This window comes from Engraulis encrasicolus, chromosome 6 (genome assembly GCF_034702125.1).
Source record: "Engraulis encrasicolus isolate BLACKSEA-1 chromosome 6, IST_EnEncr_1.0, whole genome shotgun sequence".
NCBI lineage: Eukaryota > Metazoa > Chordata > Actinopteri > Clupeiformes > Engraulidae > Engraulis > Engraulis encrasicolus.
Genome location: NC_085862.1, coordinates 17,727,391 through 17,744,890, shown reverse-complemented (window position 1 = coordinate 17,744,890; position 17,500 = coordinate 17,727,391). Strand labels below are relative to the sequence as shown.

At 48.8% G+C, this 17,500-nt stretch overlaps 1 protein-coding gene across 2 annotated transcripts in view; it reads right to left on the bottom strand.

Annotated features, from left to right (window-relative positions):
* plpp3 (phospholipid phosphatase 3) overlaps positions 1–17,500 on the bottom strand; it is a 66,690-nt gene that overhangs the window by 20,664 nt on the left and 28,526 nt on the right. The window contains exons 2-4 of one of the 2 annotated variants that reach the window (XM_063200807.1): positions 11,821–11,978; positions 7,538–7,818; positions 7,144–7,201 (exon numbers count right to left, since the gene is read on the bottom strand). In XM_063200807.1, the coding sequence (XP_063056877.1) occupies positions 7,144–7,201; positions 7,538–7,818; positions 11,821–11,978 (497 nt within the window). Of the gene's footprint in view, positions 1–7,143; positions 7,202–7,537; positions 7,819–11,820; positions 11,979–12,694; positions 12,853–17,500 lie in introns of both variants that reach the window. The other variant, XM_063200806.1, reaches the window with a different exon arrangement.

Sequence of the window (17,500 nt, the reverse complement as noted above, 5' to 3'; positions counted from 1 at the left end):
GGTGGAGAAGGATGGAGTGAGTGAAATAGACAGACACAGAGACAGACAGAGAGAGTGAGAGTGAAACAGGGGTATATAGAAATGGTATGAGAGAGAGAGAGAAAGAGAGAGAGAGAGAGAGAGAGAGAGAGAGAGAGAGAGAGAGAGAGAGAGAGAGAGAGAGAGAGAAAGAGAAAGAGAGAAAGCAAAAGAGAGAGAAAGTGTGTGAGAGAGAAGTAAACCAGTGTCCGGGAAGAGGCCTGTAACTCAGTAACGTGTAGCGAGTTCAAAGTGGGGGGAGAGCAGATGGAGACGGAGCCCAGTGGGGCTGTAACGATATTGTATCGAACCGAGAAATCGCTATACATAGAGTCACGATACTGAATCGTGATACAAAGAGTCAGTATCGTGATACGTCCTTTCAAAATTTTGTTACCCATCAGTCAAGAAAACAACCACATGATATGAAGTCATATTGCTTCCGAGCTTCAAATTGTCCTCATTGTTATATTTAAACCTTTTAAAATTATTTGTAGCCTCGTGTAACCTATTCTACCTATAAACTACCATAGCTTTTATTCATACTTTTATTTTAAAATGTTTGCAAATGTGAAATCGTGGGGTGTATCGAACCGTAGGTCATGAATCGTGATACTAACTGAATCGTGGGTTTAATGTATCGTTACAGCCTTAGAGCCCAGTGAGTTCCAGCAAAGCCTTCCATCTCCCGCTGACTGGGGCCTGCTAACGACAGCTTTTCTCTTCTTTCCCTTTCTCTCCTCAACCGAGACTTTCCAAAGATCGTCTTGTCCTCCTCTCCTCTCCTCTCCTCTCCTCTCCTCTCCTCTCCTCTCCTCTCCTCTCCTCTCCTCTCCTCTCCCCTCCTCTCCTCTCCTCTCCCCTCCTCTCCTCTCCTCTCCCCTGCTCTCCTCTCCTCTCCTCTCCTCTCCTCTCCTCTCTCTGGATCTCGCTTTTCTTTTGTGCTCCATTTTGCCTTTTTTCCCCTCTTCATCTTTGAAATCCTTGTTCACTTATTTCATTATATTCAACAGCTGAGACAACAACCCACTGTGCCGACTGTTGCATATTCGTATTCACACAATGACTGTGTGTGTGTGTGTGTGTGTGTGTGTGTGTGTGTGTGTGTGTGTGTGTGTGTGTGTGTGTGTGTGTGTGTGTGTGTGTGTGTGTGTGTGTGTGTGTGTGTGTGTGTGTGTGTGTGTGTGTGTGTGTGTGTGTGTGCTTCCTTACTGTATCACATGTGATGAACAGTACATCAGTACATCTTTCACATCACCATGTGCACTTCCCTGAAAGCAAACAAACGGCACCACTGTTGTTATCGTTCTCGTGTCGCCCTCTCTGTTCTGCAAAATCTGTTCTGGAACCATCACTTCTGCATTCTATAAAGTCTATCTTGTTGATATAGTATGTCTGTAGCTGTGAGACTGTCTCTTCCCCTCCCTTCTCCTGTCTTCATTTCTCAACTCGTCTCATCTCTTCTCTGCTCTTCTCTTTCGTCCGTGTTTAAAGGGGTATGCCACCGCCGGGGTTTATGAAGGTGCTACAGTGATCCATTGATTTTTCACTATCTTAGCTACATACTCCCTCTTTTAACTTGTCTTAAAGCAAGACAACGCTTAACATGAAAAACAAGACACTTAACCGACTTTGTAAACGATTTTAACTGTATTAAGCCCCAAAATAGTGGCATACCCTTTTAATGTATTTCCCTCCCCGGCTTCGGTCCTCTCGTTCCATTGATATGTCTGTAGATTTGAGACTGTCTCGTCTCCTCCCTTCTTCTCTATTCATGTCCTCTCCTCTCCTCTCCTCTCCTCTCTTCTCTTCTCTTCTCTTCTCTTCTCTTCTCTTCTCCCTCTCCTCTCCCCTCCTCTCCTCTCCTATTCTCTCCTATCTTCTTCTCTTCTCTTCTCTCCTCTCCTCTCCTATTCTCTCCTCTTGGCTTCTCTTCTCCTCTTCTCCTCTGTGTTTCATGTCTTTCCCTCTCTGTTCTGGCTGTAGTGCGGTCCAGTAGTGGTGGCTGTTCTGCTCTGCTCTGCGCTGGCTGTTCTCCTGTTGCCATGGTGTGGCTGGAAAGCTCCGCCGTAGACGCGGTTCATGTGTCACCGCGTGGTTTGGCCACTACAGAGACACTCTGGAGAAGCACTCCCACACACACACACACATCCCCGCACTCCCAACACACACACACACACACACACACACACACACACACACACACACACACACACACACACACACACACACACACACACACACACACACACACACTACTCACCACCACCACCACACCAAACCCTCACCCCCTCCCTCTCCATCCTGCTCTCCCTGAAGGCAGCCAAACCAGAGGCTGTGTATGCTGTGTATGCCGTGTGCGTGTGTGCTGTGTGTGTGTGCGTGTGTGTGCTGTGTGTGTGTGCGTGCTGTGTGTAGTAGTAGTAGTAGAGTATAGAGCTCCAGAGCTGTCAGGGACCAGGGGTTACCCAGGGGCCGGGAAATACCCAACAGCATGCCTGGCTAGCATGCCTGGATGGCTGGCTGCTGCGTCCACAGGCTCGCCCCATGTACTGCAGCTGGCCTCCACTTACTGTAACTTCACATCATAGCAAAGCTAAGCAAAACACGGTGCAGTGTAATGCAATGCAATGCAATGCAAAACATGGCCGCCCACACAACTGACCATGCTGACCATTGGCCACCATGACTAACATCATCCATGTCCTCAGAATGGCCCCCTGTGCAGCTGCCGTCTACAGTAACTCCATAGTAAAACACAGAAAAGCAAAGCCAAATTGGGGCCAGCCGTGGCCTAATGGTTAAGGCGATGGGGTTTAGATCAGAGGGTCGCAGGTTCACATCCCACCCTTCCACTCCCTAAACTTCACACCATGGCTAAAGTGCCCTCAAACAAGGCGCCTAACGCCACACTGCTCCAGGGACCGTAACCAATACCCTGTACTTATAATAGCAAGTCAGCTAAGTGCAATGCCATGTAAATACTATAATCCATCCAATACAATCTATGACTTATGCTAGGCCCAGACACTATGGGCCTTACGCATCTAAGAATCCTGGTCCTAACCTACATTGACCTTATGACTCTACAATCTCTATCTATCTCTTCTTCCTCTGCCTTCCTGCTATTTCTGCCTCTCCTCTATACCTCTCCTTTCAAATCCATCTCTAACAATGATGTTTTTTCCCATTTGTTAAGCACTTTGAGTTACATGCCTTGTATGACACAGTGCTATACAAATACAATTATTATTATTATTATTATTATGATACTGCAAAGTGTGGTACGATGCAACGCGTGTCGTGCACGTAGCTCACATAGACCATATGCCACACAACTGGCCACCATGACTAACACCATCCGTGCCCTTTCTCGTGACCCTCTGTCCTCAAATTCACAGTGCAGTAAACCAAACCAAAGCAAAACACAACACAGTTCAGCACAACACAACACATGCACACCGTTGCCAATCCCACACCACTGGCCACTGTGCCCAATGTCCCTGACCTTGTGTCACCCATTTGACAGACTGCAATACAACACAACACAGCCACATTGGCCAGTCACCTCGTTGACCACCATGCCCAATATCTGCTTGTGACCAGTGGTGTAGTCTACTTTTTTATGGTGGATATACTGTATATTTGAGCATTTTTTGAAGTGGGTATACTGTATATATTTGTGCTATTCAAAACAATGGATCAATCTATTTTAAGTGGGTATACTGAAATCCCTGAAATTTAGAAGTGGGTATACTCCGTATACCCGTGTTCTACGTAGACTACACCACTGCTTGTGACCCACACACAACACACAACATACAACTGACCTAAATGGGCAGCCATTCCACTGACCACTGTGCCTGTCTAACATCTCTGTCCTTGTGTGTGCCACCACACAGTCACCAGACTACAGTGTTACATAACGGAGCGGTGTGGTGTGAGGTCACGTAGCCCAGCCAGACCCCCCATGTTAACAAAGTAACAGGGCCTAACTCAATACAGACGCCCACTTAGCAAGACTCCAGAGCGGTAAATTGGTGAAATGGGATGAAATACAAGTGCACCCGTCCCACCCACACGAAACATTGCCGCCGCAAATAAAGCCTGAAGTTGGGAAAATTAAGTTTGGCCATAAAGACAAGTCACCCACAGCCCTCGCTCGGGAACATTCGGGAAAAACCCTTTGCGTGAGGCTGTGCAGATGGTCATTCTATTACTATTATGCTAGGGGTTTGTCTGGTGAATGTTGCTTCATAATGCTGGTAGCATTACGTATGCCGTAATCTCAATGTAAACTTCTATGAGCACAGCTGGCCCCTATTTCTGATAAACTGATACACATACACGCAGGCACCACACTAAACGATTGAGCAAACAAAGACTGGAAATTGTATTATACCCACACAGACATAACAGCAGATTAATTTGTTGAGAGTGAAAGCCAGGGGAAAAGCCAAGGCATGACAGGAGCGGCACTAGAAGAAAGAGGCTTCTGTTGGCGGTGTCATCGGGGAACTCTATTATGCCGCTCTAATTGACGCTCAAGGCATCAGCCAAGAATTCAACATTATCTCTCTTTCAATCCCTCCTTTCAGTACTTTCATTCTGCCATTTCAAATCCCTTCATTTATTCTCTCTCTCTCTCTCTCTCTCTCTCTCTCTCTCTCTCTCTCTCTCTCTCTCTCTCTCTCTCTCTCTCTCTCTCTCTCTCTCTCTCTCTCTCTCTCTCTCTCTCTCTCTCTCTCTCTTCTCTTGCCTGTCCACTGAATCTTCTCTGGCGGTTTGAGTCACTGGCTGAACATCAGCATCTGATGAGGGTCTGGCCCATTGATGGAAGGACAGAGAGACATGGGGGACAGATTGACAGGGGCAAAGAGGGACAAGGGGACAGGGGGGACAGAGGCAGGGGCATGGGAGAGGCCTGGGCCTGCCCGAGGGGACTCTGGAGGACACACAAAGGATTACCTCAGCACCGAGCCAGAAACCACTTCGCCCAGAGAGAAGGAGAGCAATCAAGAGATGTAGAGAGAGATAGAGTGAAGGAATAATATAGAGAGAGACAGAGAGTGGTAGAGGAGGAGGAGGGGAGATAGGGGGTCTTAACTTCATTCTTTTCCATATACCCAGGCAACTGGCGTGTGACAGCAGTCCAAAGTAGAGGAGGAGATTCTCTCCATGTGTCACTGTGCCAGATTAACACTTTGGCTTCTGGGTCGCACTTATGGCAAATGGAGGAGCACTTCTATAGTCCGGGCCAGTGGCCCAGCTAGCTTTGGGCCGGGCCGGAGGCACAGGAGCTGTCAGAGGGTCGCACATTAGTTTAATTGCGTCTCAGTGAGTATTAGGGGCGATGCAGTTTGAGCCTTCGCAGGCCGTCCGGCCGCTTGGTTGGTTATTTCTGCTGAGGGTCCTGCAGGACCCACGGCCCACCGTTCACACTTCCCAGGATCTCGCCTTTCAGCGTTCTTGGCAGCCTCGCGTTTCCGCGCCCCTTCACTCTCTCCCTCACGTCCCTCACCTCTCTCTCTCTCTCTCTCTCTCTCTAACTCTCTTCTCTCATCTCTCCCTCTCTCTCTCTCTCTCTCACTCTCTTCCTCCATTTTAACTCCCCTTATGTATCACTCTCTCTCCCTCTCTCTGCCTTTCTCTTTCTCGCCCACTCTCTCTTCTTTCTTTCTCTTTTTTACTGACATAAGCCCGCTCAGAGCTAGAGCAAAGCTTAGCCACATCTGTTTCAAGTTTCAAAACACCCCTTCCTCTCTCCTCAAAACACCCCTTCCTCTCTCCGCAAAACACCCCTGCCTCACTCCTCGACCCAAAAACATTCTCTGCTTGGGGGGCTGAACAAGGTGAAGCTGCCTGGGCTGAGGTAAACAAGCATGTGGGTAAATACACAACTGGGGGCCCAGGCTGCCATCTGGGGCCTATGGATGCGGGTGACTTGGTGGGCTGGTTGGTTTCGCAACCAGAGGAGAGAATGTATGTGTGTAGGGATGAGGAGGTGTTGGCCAGTCAACAACAGCAGAAAAAAAGAAGAGAAAAACGAAGAGAGATAGAGAGGAGAGAGAAAGAAGAGAGAAGGGAGAAGAGAAAGAGGATGAGAGGAGAAAATAGGGAGGAGGTTTGAAGTCAACAGCGGGACATCTAATTAGTGCGTGTTTGAAACGCTAGAGGCTTCAGGAGACACGGCCCAAGATGAGGCTTCACAACAGGTGGCAGAGGGAAGTATAGGCAGGGAGAGAGAGAGAGAGAGAGAGAGAGAGAGAGAGAGAGAGAGAGAGAGAGAGAGAGAGAGAGAGAGAGAGAGAGAGAGAGAGAGAGAGAGAGAGAGAGAGAGAAAGAGAAAGAGAAAGAGAAAGAGAGAGATAGTTGGGTAGGGGGAGTGGAGTGTGAGAAGAAAAGGATAGAGTGAGAGAAAAGAGAGAAGTGAGTGGTGGTCAAGAGAGATGGAGGGATGGTGGAGAAGAGGGATTGAAGGGAGAGAAAAGAAGAGAGTGAGAGGAAAGACAGAGAAGGGGGAGTAGAAATGGAGGGATGGTGTAGTAGAGTGAGTGAGAAGCAAAAGAGAGGGTGAGTGGGGGCAGGAAAGAGGGGAGGAGGGGAAGAAGAGAAGGGCAGGGTCAAGGGGGAGAAAAGAAGAGTGAAGAACTCTGCCAATACCCACCCTGAGAGAAGAGTGAGAGGCAAGAGAGAAGGTGGTGGAGGAGGTGGAGGAGGAGGTGGAGGGAGGGGTGGTGGAGAGAAAGTGAGAGAGAAGAAAGAGAGAGAGGGGGGGGGCAAAAAGAGACCTGAAGGGATCGAGTAGAGAAGGGAAGGGAAGGGAGGGGTAAGGGAGAGGAAGGGGGGAGTGAAAGGGAAGAGAATGTCTCCACAGCTGCCCAAATGAAAGCAGGTGGAGTGTATCCACACGAGACAGGGAGCAGACATATTACACACATTACATTACAGTGAAGTCAGCCGTGGTGTGTGTGTGTGTGTGTGTGTGTGTGTGTGTGTGTGTGTGTGTGTGTGTGTGTGTGTGTGTGTGTGTGTGTGTGTGTGTGTGTGTGTGTGTGTGTGTGTGTGTGTGTGTGTGTGTGTGTGTGTGTGTGTGTGTGTGTGTGTGTGTGTTTATGTACTTACTGCCAAGTAGAGCATCGTAAACATTGAAAAGGAGGCATGGCCAGAGAAGAATGATTTCCTGCAAAAAAAATGAAATAAAATAAATGAAATGTACCAAATGTAATATATCAACTCCACACAGTATAATATCTACACAGTATCAAAGGCAGTGTTAATTCAACACTTGGTGAGTAATCTGGCACCAAATTCATTTAAATTTACTCTGTTAAAATAACACTGCACAGTGTGTGTGTGTGTGTGTGTGTGTGTGTGTGTGTGTGTGTGTGTGTGTGTGTGTGTGTGTGTGTGTGTGTGTGTGTGTGTGTGTGTGTGTGTGTGTGTGTGTGTGTGTGTGTGTGTGTGTGTGTGTGTGTGTGAGCATGCACATAGAGTATGATGAGACGTTTTCGCTCACCTGGCTTCTTGCACTTTGCTGTCGATGCCTGTGCACTCGTAGTCCGTGATGTAGCCCAGCGAGCAGTTGATGAGGGCGTAGTTTGGCTTACACACGTCCAGGAAGTGAGGACGCATGCGGCCCACCGACACCTTGGCGATGTCTGTGAACGACTGGCTGACGGCGCAGCCGAAGATGAACACGCCCACCTGCTTGTAGAGTGCCGACACGTACGGGTTGCCCACGAAGGACTTGGAGCCCTCGCTCAGGTAGCAGATCCGGTAGCATTCACCGATAATGATCTGGGAGAGACACGAGTGGAGGGACGGACCCACACGGTTAATGCTCCACACCACGTCACAACAAGCAGTGGTGGGCAACCTGGATTCCGAGGCCATGACCCAGTGCCACATACAGTATTCCGAAAGACCTGTCCAATAGGTCTATTTGGACAGCTTAAAGCCAAGTCTTTTGGAATAAGTGGTACTAGATTTGTAGGCTTCTGAGTCCAGGGGGAGGTGTTCCAAGAACATGGATAAACCTGGTTCAGTTAACCTACAAGAAGTGGCAAACTGATGATGGATAACCTAGGTGTCATTTAGTTCAGTTGGAGCCATTAGATCAGTGGTTCCCAACCTTTTTCTTAAGGGACCCATGTTTTTACTATTGTAAGCTTTGGTGACCCAACCACGCGAGCGCCCGCACGAGACGGAGTCACAAGATGCCCTCTGTTTCCTGCGAAAACTAATTTTAGTTATTTTATTCCTCAATTCGTCTATGGTCAAATATAGAGTAAATGTTTAATGTAGCACTTGCAATGTGTTGCTTCTATGCATTAATAGTTAAACGCTTTGTCTTTTATTCAACATGGGCTATATTTAAAATGAAACCCCTTAAAATCAAGAGGGCTCCGCGACCCCCTGTGGATCTTTGGCGACCCATAAGGTGGGTCCCGACCCATAGGTTGGGAACCACTGCATTAGATGATTCACCACTACCTCAAGGTTAACTTTAGCTGGTGTACAGCTGAATCAAGTTAAAATACTCCCCTGTATTCAGAAGCTACAATCCAGTGCCATATATTCTAAAATACTTTTACCGGTCCAATTGGAATATGTGGCCCTGGATTGTACACTTAGGAATCAAATCCAAGTTGCCCATCATTGTCAACAAATAAATACGGAGGAGCTTATTTTCATTTGAACTACAGTATACACACAAAGCCCACAACCACCACACAGAAGCCCAAATCACAGGAAGACAGAGGGACAGAAATCATTGTCAAAGTGATCTCACGGAAACACCAAAGGTCTTGGCAGAAGGGCATGCTGGTTTGGATTCATCAGGTCACCACCACCACCACCACGGGATTAGAAGGGCATGCAAAACACCACAAATCAAATCAGCACTCGGGGTCAGTATGACAAAAAGAAGAGATGGAGAGCAGAGAGATGGATAGAAGGAGCAATAGAGGTAGAGAGCGAGAGAGAGAGGTAGAGAGCGAGAGAGAAAGAGAGAGATCATAAGGGCGGATCATGGGAGCACGAATGATCATGAGAGAGATAAAGAGAGAGAGTGAAGTGAGCATGGCCTGCCTCTCCTAAGGAGTGAGGATGATGATGATGAGGAGGAGGATGAAGAGTCTCTACAGGCTCTGCTGCTACTGGCTAATCGCTAACATACTGTCCATTATAACCGATGGAGAGATGGGAGATGAGAAGATGAAGCGAGCTCTCGCCAGAGGAAGGAAGATGCCATTTGCCTGGATGGATATGCAGCTACGATTCCCAAGCAAGTGTGTACATCACATTTAGCGGACGCCTTTATCCAAAGCTACTTAATTATTTTACAGGGTATTGGCTACAGTCCCTGAAGCAATGTGGGGTTCGGAGCCTTGCTCAAGAGCTGTTCAGCCATGGATGGAGGTGTAGGGAGAGGGCAAGTGGGATTTGAACCTGCAACCCTCTGATCGTAAGACTACTCCAATAACCATTGGGCTACTGCGGACCCCAGCTCTGCTATGTTCACTCACTCTATGTGTCACCACCAGAGGCAGAAAAAACTGGAGTAGAAGTCATGCCATGTATCAGTTCTACCCATGCTCTCAACTTCACAAATGACCTCATCTAGCTAAGGATTAAAAAGATTTACTGGATTGGCTGGACAAATATGTGGCAGGTATTTTATTTTATTATTTTACTTTTATTTATCTTCATACTTTTCTCCGACGTGTCTGTGTGAAGTTTCTGAGAGTCTCCTCTCTGGAGAATTATTTTCTTTAGCGGTTCATGTTCCAGTGAAGTCTTAAGTGGAAGAAGGGAGGGGAACGTTTGTTTTGGCAGATACTGGGCAGCTGGAGGGGAGCCTGATTGAGACTGAGCGAGGATGAGGTTTGGACTATTTGAAGTGGAGTGTGTTTGCATCTTTTCCGTCTCGTACACACTTTCCATCACGGCACGGCAGGGTAGACGCGGGCTAATAGAGGGAGGGGAGGAGAGACGGGAGACAGTCCTCTCTTGCGTCTCTCCAGAGCAGGGAACCGCCACACACCACACTTTGAGGTGCATGGTGGTGATATGTTGAAGAGTAAGGGGGGGACGTGGGTTTCTTATAGTATGCGTGTGCGTGTGTGGACTACGGTGAGGGGGCAGGAGCAGACGTGTGTGTGTGTGTGTGTCTGTGTGTGTGTGTGTGTGTGTGTGTGTGTGTGTGTGTGTGTGTGTGTGTGTGTGTGTGTGTGTGTGTGTGTGTGTGTGTGTGTGTGTGTGTGTGTGTGTGTGTGTGTGTGTGTGTGTACATTGAGACTTGGAATTGGATTGGAGACATTACTAATTGAGCCCAGCTGTGTAGGACGCTCCAGCAAAATCACACACAGGCACGCGCACACACGCACACACACACACACACACACACAGCGCCCTGGTTCCAATAAGTAGAAGTGCTGAGCTGTGTAGAAGTGCCTGCCTACCCCCATCCTGCTGTGTTGTCGGCATCGTCAGAAGCGCCTCTGCCGTGCCGTGTTCGGCTTTTTTATATGGCGTACACTAGAGGGCTCGGGGCTCTCTGCCACATAGCCCCCCCCCCCCAATAGTTTACGGCGTAGACTAAAGGGATGGGCTTGGAGTTGTGCCCGTCATTGGTTTAGGTCAAGAGGGGGGTGGGGGGGGGGGGGGGGGGGCAGTCTGCCACATAGCACCACACCCCCCCTCCACTACCACCACCACCCCTACTACTACCCTCAGGCTTCACGGCTTAATCCTTATTCCATTCCCAAATTCACGTCGGAGGGGCACAGCAAATGGATATCTGTTTACAGGCACATCGCTCAGGCTCTGCTCTGGGGGACGTGGGTGAACTGCGCCGAGCACTGATGATGGTCCAGACAGCTAGTTGGAAATAAAGTACTGTTTAAGATGTTCGACTCTCCCTCCCTCACTGATGGGTTTTTCTTTTGGTTTATTGATTCTTTTACTTTTTTGCCTTCTCTTTTGGTGTGTCGACTCTTGTCGTCTCTTTTTCATGGCACCGTTTGCTGTCAGAGGCAGTTTTATACTGGGGGGGCATAGGACCGTCTGAAGGACCCACACATGCTTTTGATTTTAGCTCATCACTTGAGCTCAATAGGCTTAGCAATGTAAAAGGACACATTGTGTGTGGTGGTGTGTCTGGGGACTGAGGCTATGGGTGTCGCTCGCTGCTAAAGTGCATTTGCTGTTGTGTCTGAACGTGCATGTGGTGACAATGACAATCTTTAGACAGCCCTTAAGGCACCTGAAGAAGAGGCAGCAAAATAAAATAAAATAAAATAAAAACGTGAAGGCAACAAAACGCATGCAAAACTCACACTCACATCACATGCACAACCATGCATGCACACACACACATGCACACACACATGCACGTACACACACACCACATGCACCGTGAAGGGAAAGCAGCAATAGCGTGAGACCTCTCGACCAGACCAAGGAACCTGTTGTGCTTCTGGACTATAGTAATAACTTCCCCTCATTCAACGACAGTGAGTGGAGTTTTTTTTAACAGCCTCAAGAGTTGGTTTTGTTTTCCCTTTTGCTTTTTTTCAATTGGGGGACTCTAGGCAGTACATTTTTTGGGGTGGCGTGTGGGTTGGGGATAGTTATGTTGAGACTACTCCGCACATGATGATGATGATGATGACTGATGACAACACTTGAAGGGTTGTAAAAGGAGGAGGAGGAGGAGGAGGAGGGACACCGGGTTTTGGGGGGACGGCACCCTCCCCCAAAAGAACAAGAACAGAAGTGTCTTACTGTGAAACTTACAGAAAGGATGGCAATGAGAATGCCAGCGGCGCAAAGCACGGCGTCGCTTATGGTGTCTCCGTTTTTGTACGGGTACTTGATGGACTCGTCGTCGCAGTAAAAGCCACGCTGGTAGGGCTGGATAGTGCTAGTTTCAATAATCAGGAAAGGCAGGCCAGCTACAGCGGGAAGACACAGAGGAGAAGAGAGAGAGAGAGAGAGACAGAGAGAGAGAGAGGAGACAACAAGGTTCCAGGTCAGTAACAAAGACACAAACGAGGGGAACGGGAGGGGAGGGGGAGGACGTGGAGGGGACAAGGACGAGGGGCGCAGGGCGTGGCGGGTCAGCGCACACACGTGAGCGGGACGCACACACACGCAGCAGCCGCAAGGGACGGTGGGATACCTGGGAGAGGGCGAAGGTCAGCAGTGGGCCACTGTATTACACCACAGGAGCGATGGTTGCCCAGAAGATGCAAGATCAAAATAAATTCTGTGTGGTTCAGGGCTAATTTCATAGCCACATCCGTAATAACTTCGTCTTCTGCAAGCTAACATGTTTTCCCATCGTCGTTTTTCAGTTGCTCCAGGCTAATTTATCCTAAACATCAACTCTACCACCATGCTGTCGAAAATGTCTGATAATGTGGTGTCGAGGTCTGTGCTTATTGTAGAGGGGCAACCATCTGACCCCTTACTATCTATGTGGAGTCCACGGCTGACCTCTCCGACCTCCTCTCCTGGTTCCCATGTCATGGCGGTTGGTCTGCTGCATGGGGCCCGTGCCGGGCAGGGAGAGGCTGGGCGTCGTGCGTGCGTTGCGTTGCGTTGTGTGGCGTGGCGTGCCGTGGCGTGCATTTTCTGCGTTTTCCCGGCGTGGAGGCTTTCCACTTACGGAGATGGTGGGCAGTAGGATCCCCACCGCCACCAGTACGGAGGAGGGCACGGTGCTGCTTTTGAACGTGTAGCGGATGCTGTCGTCGGAGCAGTAGAACCCCCGCTTGTACGGCGCAACCGCCGCCGTCTTGTGCAGCACGAGGGTGGGGAGCATGACTGCATGGCGGGAAACACAACAATACGCCCCCGAGAGAAAAAAAAGGGGGGCGATAGAGATGGAGGGGTCACACTCCGCTCATTCACAAGACAACGGTTGCCTAGAAACTTACCTGTGTTCTGTTGGAAAATATTCCGGAATTCATGGAGCAAAAAACAATGTACTTCACAGTAAACAGTAAAAATGAGTAAATGAAATGAAAAAAAAAAACACTAACACCAGTGTGGAATCAACAACACCTTTCATAGTAGGAGAACATGGGGTGCAGGATATATCATAAATAAAAACTGAAGCTACTCATACTTTCATGCTTAGTTTTTTAGTAGATGTCCAACTTTTTTCCAGGAGTAGGCCAGGTCTAAGATTTTGCAGGAAGAATACGCTGTCTGTCACACAAACTGAAAACTAATATACCTAATTCAATTAATTGTGAATCCCTACCCTGTTGCTATCACCACTGAATTCGGTTTTAAAACAGTGAGGATTTGGGATTCAGCACCCCCCCCCAGCTTTTCCCTACTGAGGAGCACACAGTCAGCAGCAAAGTCAGTACAGTACACACACACACACACACACACACACACACACACACACACACACACACACACACACACACACACACACACACACACACACACACACACACACACACACACACACACACACACACACACACACACACACACACACACACACACACAGTGTTTGTGTGCACTGTCAACAGCCAGATGGGAGGTTGAATTCACACTTAGCTGCTGCTAATGAATACACTCTTATTTGCTCTGGCCACACTTTCAAACATTTACCCACATTGTCAGCTGAGTCTCGAAGGCAAACACTTTAGCCTAGTGTTGATTTCTGCGCCGCTTTGTTTAAAGAGGCCGAGCGGGAAGATTGCAGCTTCCTTTTCCAACACCTCAAATATACATCAACAAGGAGACAACCCGCCAGCCCCCATTGTTAGCACAAAGTGGCTTAGGGCCTTAAAACAATAGCGACTAATGACTTCAAGCCAAGCTCGCATTCAATCCAAAATGGAGGAAGGGTTGGCGCTTTTACTGTATCTATATAAGAGGATTAAACAAAGACACAGAGAGAAAGACAGAGAGAAAGAATTAAACTCTCCTATGCCATCTGCCTTTTGAAGGCACTGTACGCAACGAGTCTGCATTCCCAAGCCGCAGGTGGTATAGGTTTGTGGCTCTAACACCTGGTGGAGTAGGTGCCGTTTGAGTCCAGGCTCTCACTGATTGTAGCAAATCCCTGAATCTTTGAGGTTGTTGGGTCTTTTTTGTGAAAGACAGAGACGTAACGTGAACCTCCACACGTTTCCTAGCCCCGCCAAACATTCCTGTGGCTTTCCAAAAAGCTCTCAGACAAGTTAAAGGGGGAGTTTCTCTCCATCTCTCTCTCTCTCTCTGATGAAGTGCCTCCGAGGTCCCAGCAAAACACTTGTCTGGAATCATTAAATCATAAAGTGACGTGCATTACCGTACCACACACACACACACACACTGACTACCGTACAGTAGATGCTCCCGGCATCGGCACCAGGGCTCACACCCAGTTGTCACCTATCTCCAACGGCAACGCCCACAGCCCCAAAACTGTAGCTCAGTCTCAGCCACCAGAGAAAGTACCATCACATCACATTAGGAATCATGTGCACGCACACACACACACGCACGCACGCACGCACACAGCTCTGCCACCACAGAAACTACCATCAAGTCACATGAGCCGTCACGAGACTCTCGTGCTAAATAAATACACATATTTCCAAATAAAAGCAAAGCAAAAGGATGAGGTGGAGGGTGGAGGGTGGAAGCAAGAGGGAGAGGGGGGCATGGGGAGGGGGTGGGTGAGGGTGCTTTGAAATTGTGGTGGGGAATTTTTCAAAGGCTCGGCTTGAAGGATTGTAAAATGTGTGAATAGCTAAGGAAAACATTGCTGAGCCTCTTTTTTTCTAGCTATAGTCGGCCACCCAAACGCTTGGAAACATTTTTCCTGGTGGAGGGATATGAGGCGAGGTCTTCTGGACTGTTGTGGTGAGGGTTGTGTGTGTGCGTGTGAGTGTGTGCGTGTGTGTGTGTGTGTGTGTGTGTGTGTGTGTGTGTGTGTGTGTGTGTGTGTGTGTGTGTGTGTGTGTGTGTGTGTGTGTGTGTGTGTGTGTGTGTGTGTGTGTGTGTGTGTGTGTGTGTGTGGTTACACAGAGGGGCAGCCCCCAGACTTAAACCATAACCAGCACATAGCACAGAGTAGACGTACACACACAAACACACAGACATGGATGCATGCGTGGGTGCGTACATATGCGTTTATGAGAATCGTGTAAGCAGTGAGCAATCTCTTTTCGACATTGCCAACCAATTACCGTGTAAGCAATACCATCCAACTGCCGTAAACTCAGGTGATACTCACAGGACAGGAAAAACCAAACCATGGCCAAGTTCAAACATGCTGCTGCCAATACTGCTCCTCAGGGTTGGGCAACAACACACTACTTCAAAAACAAGCACTAAAAACCTATCAAGGAAATACCTGTCGATCAACTCACTATGTTTGCAAACCACACATACTGTACTTAACTGGCAGCGAGTACATTGAGCCTGGTTGTCAAAGCAACACTTCCAACGATTTCACAGAGAACAAACATGTGTCTATCAGCGGTGTGTAGAGTAGTGTAGCCAAGACTCCTCTCTCACTTCATTTGAAGGGCTTTTGTGAATGCAAATGGTGCAAAGGCGAAAAGAGTGAGAGGTGAGAGTGAGAGTGAGAAAGCCTATAGCTGCCTAATGATTCACCCTTCAACTTTTCACTTTCACCCCTCCACCACCTGCCGCGGAGTCTGATTCACCAATGCTTCACTTTCCCCCCCTTACTGCTGCTGTGCCTGGGAAGATTGAGATCCAGGATGCTGTCTCAGGTACTTCAGATCAACCTGGCTGAAATCCCCCTCCACATCAAACTATACACGCGCCCCCATGACCTCCTCTCTTCCTCTCTCTCTGTTCTCCACATCCTCCCTTCATTTGGACAGCTGGGACAGACCAGACTGGGGTTGGGGCTTGCTGGGTTGGGGCTAGCTGGGCTGGGGTGGGGTTAGTTTGGGTGCTGCCCAGCTCCAAGTGCTATAGACAGGGGAGCGAGCAGCACCAGACACCTGGATAAATACAAGATTTTGGCGTGTCAGGGAGCTTTCCCCCCCTGGAGTCCCGACCCTACCCCACCCCTCCTCTCCCTTTCTTCCTCCCTCTCTCCCTTCCTTCTTCACTTCTTCAACATACATCCCTTCCCCACGCTCTCTATCTTCTCCCTCCCTATATCTTTTCCAATACTACTCTCTCTCCCTCCTCTACAGACACACACACACACACACGCACCTTCTCTCTCTCTTTCTCTCTCTCTCTCTCTCTCTCTCTCTCCTCCTTCTTCTTTCTTTGCTCTGTCTGGGAAGGCTGGGAGGTGTGGTGAGGGGTGAGTGTGCAGTGTGTTTAAGTGACTGGGGGTTAGCCAGTTCAAACCCACATCACGAGGGCAGGCGTGGAGGTCAACACATCCCTGAAGGGCTATGTAAATTCTCCAAGTTTTTCCTCCCCCTCAACATCCCTCCTTCCCTTCCCTCAATACCTCTTTCTCTTTCGCTTTCTCTCTCTCACACACTCTCTCTTTCTCACACACACACACACAGTTCAAAACAGTTGTTTACTGGCACTTCCACACCATTAAATTCACATCAGCTAATAACATTGCGAGAATTTTGTAGCGTCGCGACCAATTCAAACGCATTTCTCTGAGGCGGTAAGCCACTTCTTAAGGAAGCCGTGTCACCCATACTAATTTGCTTGTGACTGTGGGCCCACAATGGCAGCCCCGACACTAATGGAATTTGCAGGCCCGTACGCAAACAAAGGTCCCTGTGGACCGGGGAAAGCCAGAGAGCAAACAGTTTATGAGGGCCTCAGAAATTCCCATCAGCCCCCCTCCCACCCCCTCATCAAACACACACGCACGCACGCACACACACACACACACACACACACACACACACACACACACACACACACACACACACACACACACACACACACACACGCACGCACGCACACACACACACACACACACACACACACACACACACACACACACACACACACACACACACACCCCACCCACTGGCGCCCAAGGCCAGATTATGATGCAAATACAGACCGAGTAAAATGAGTGAGAAATTGAATTGGGAGAGTGGAGGAAGATAAAAAAAGAAGGGGGGGGGGAGGGTGTGGATGGAGGGGAGGAATAACTGGAATACGGAAAGCAAGCGTGGAACGGAGAAGAGAGAGAGAGAACAGAAAGTGTAAAGCTGAATGAGTAGAGGCATTACAGCCCTAAGACAATGTGAAAGCAAGAGTGAAGAAATGAGAATACGTCAGGCGATAAAGAAGGAAAGAGTGAAAGAAAGGAAAAGAGAGGCAGCTGCCGATTCGCTTCTCCATACTGTTGCTGTGTGTCTACAAAAGGGCCTCTGTCCTCTTGGGCATGGACACTCGCTGTGCCCACTCGCAGGGGCCCCCTCCATGCCAGGCTGCCCCATTGTCCCATTTGGTCATGCCATTGCCATGAAAGCAGCCTGGTATGTGCAGATTC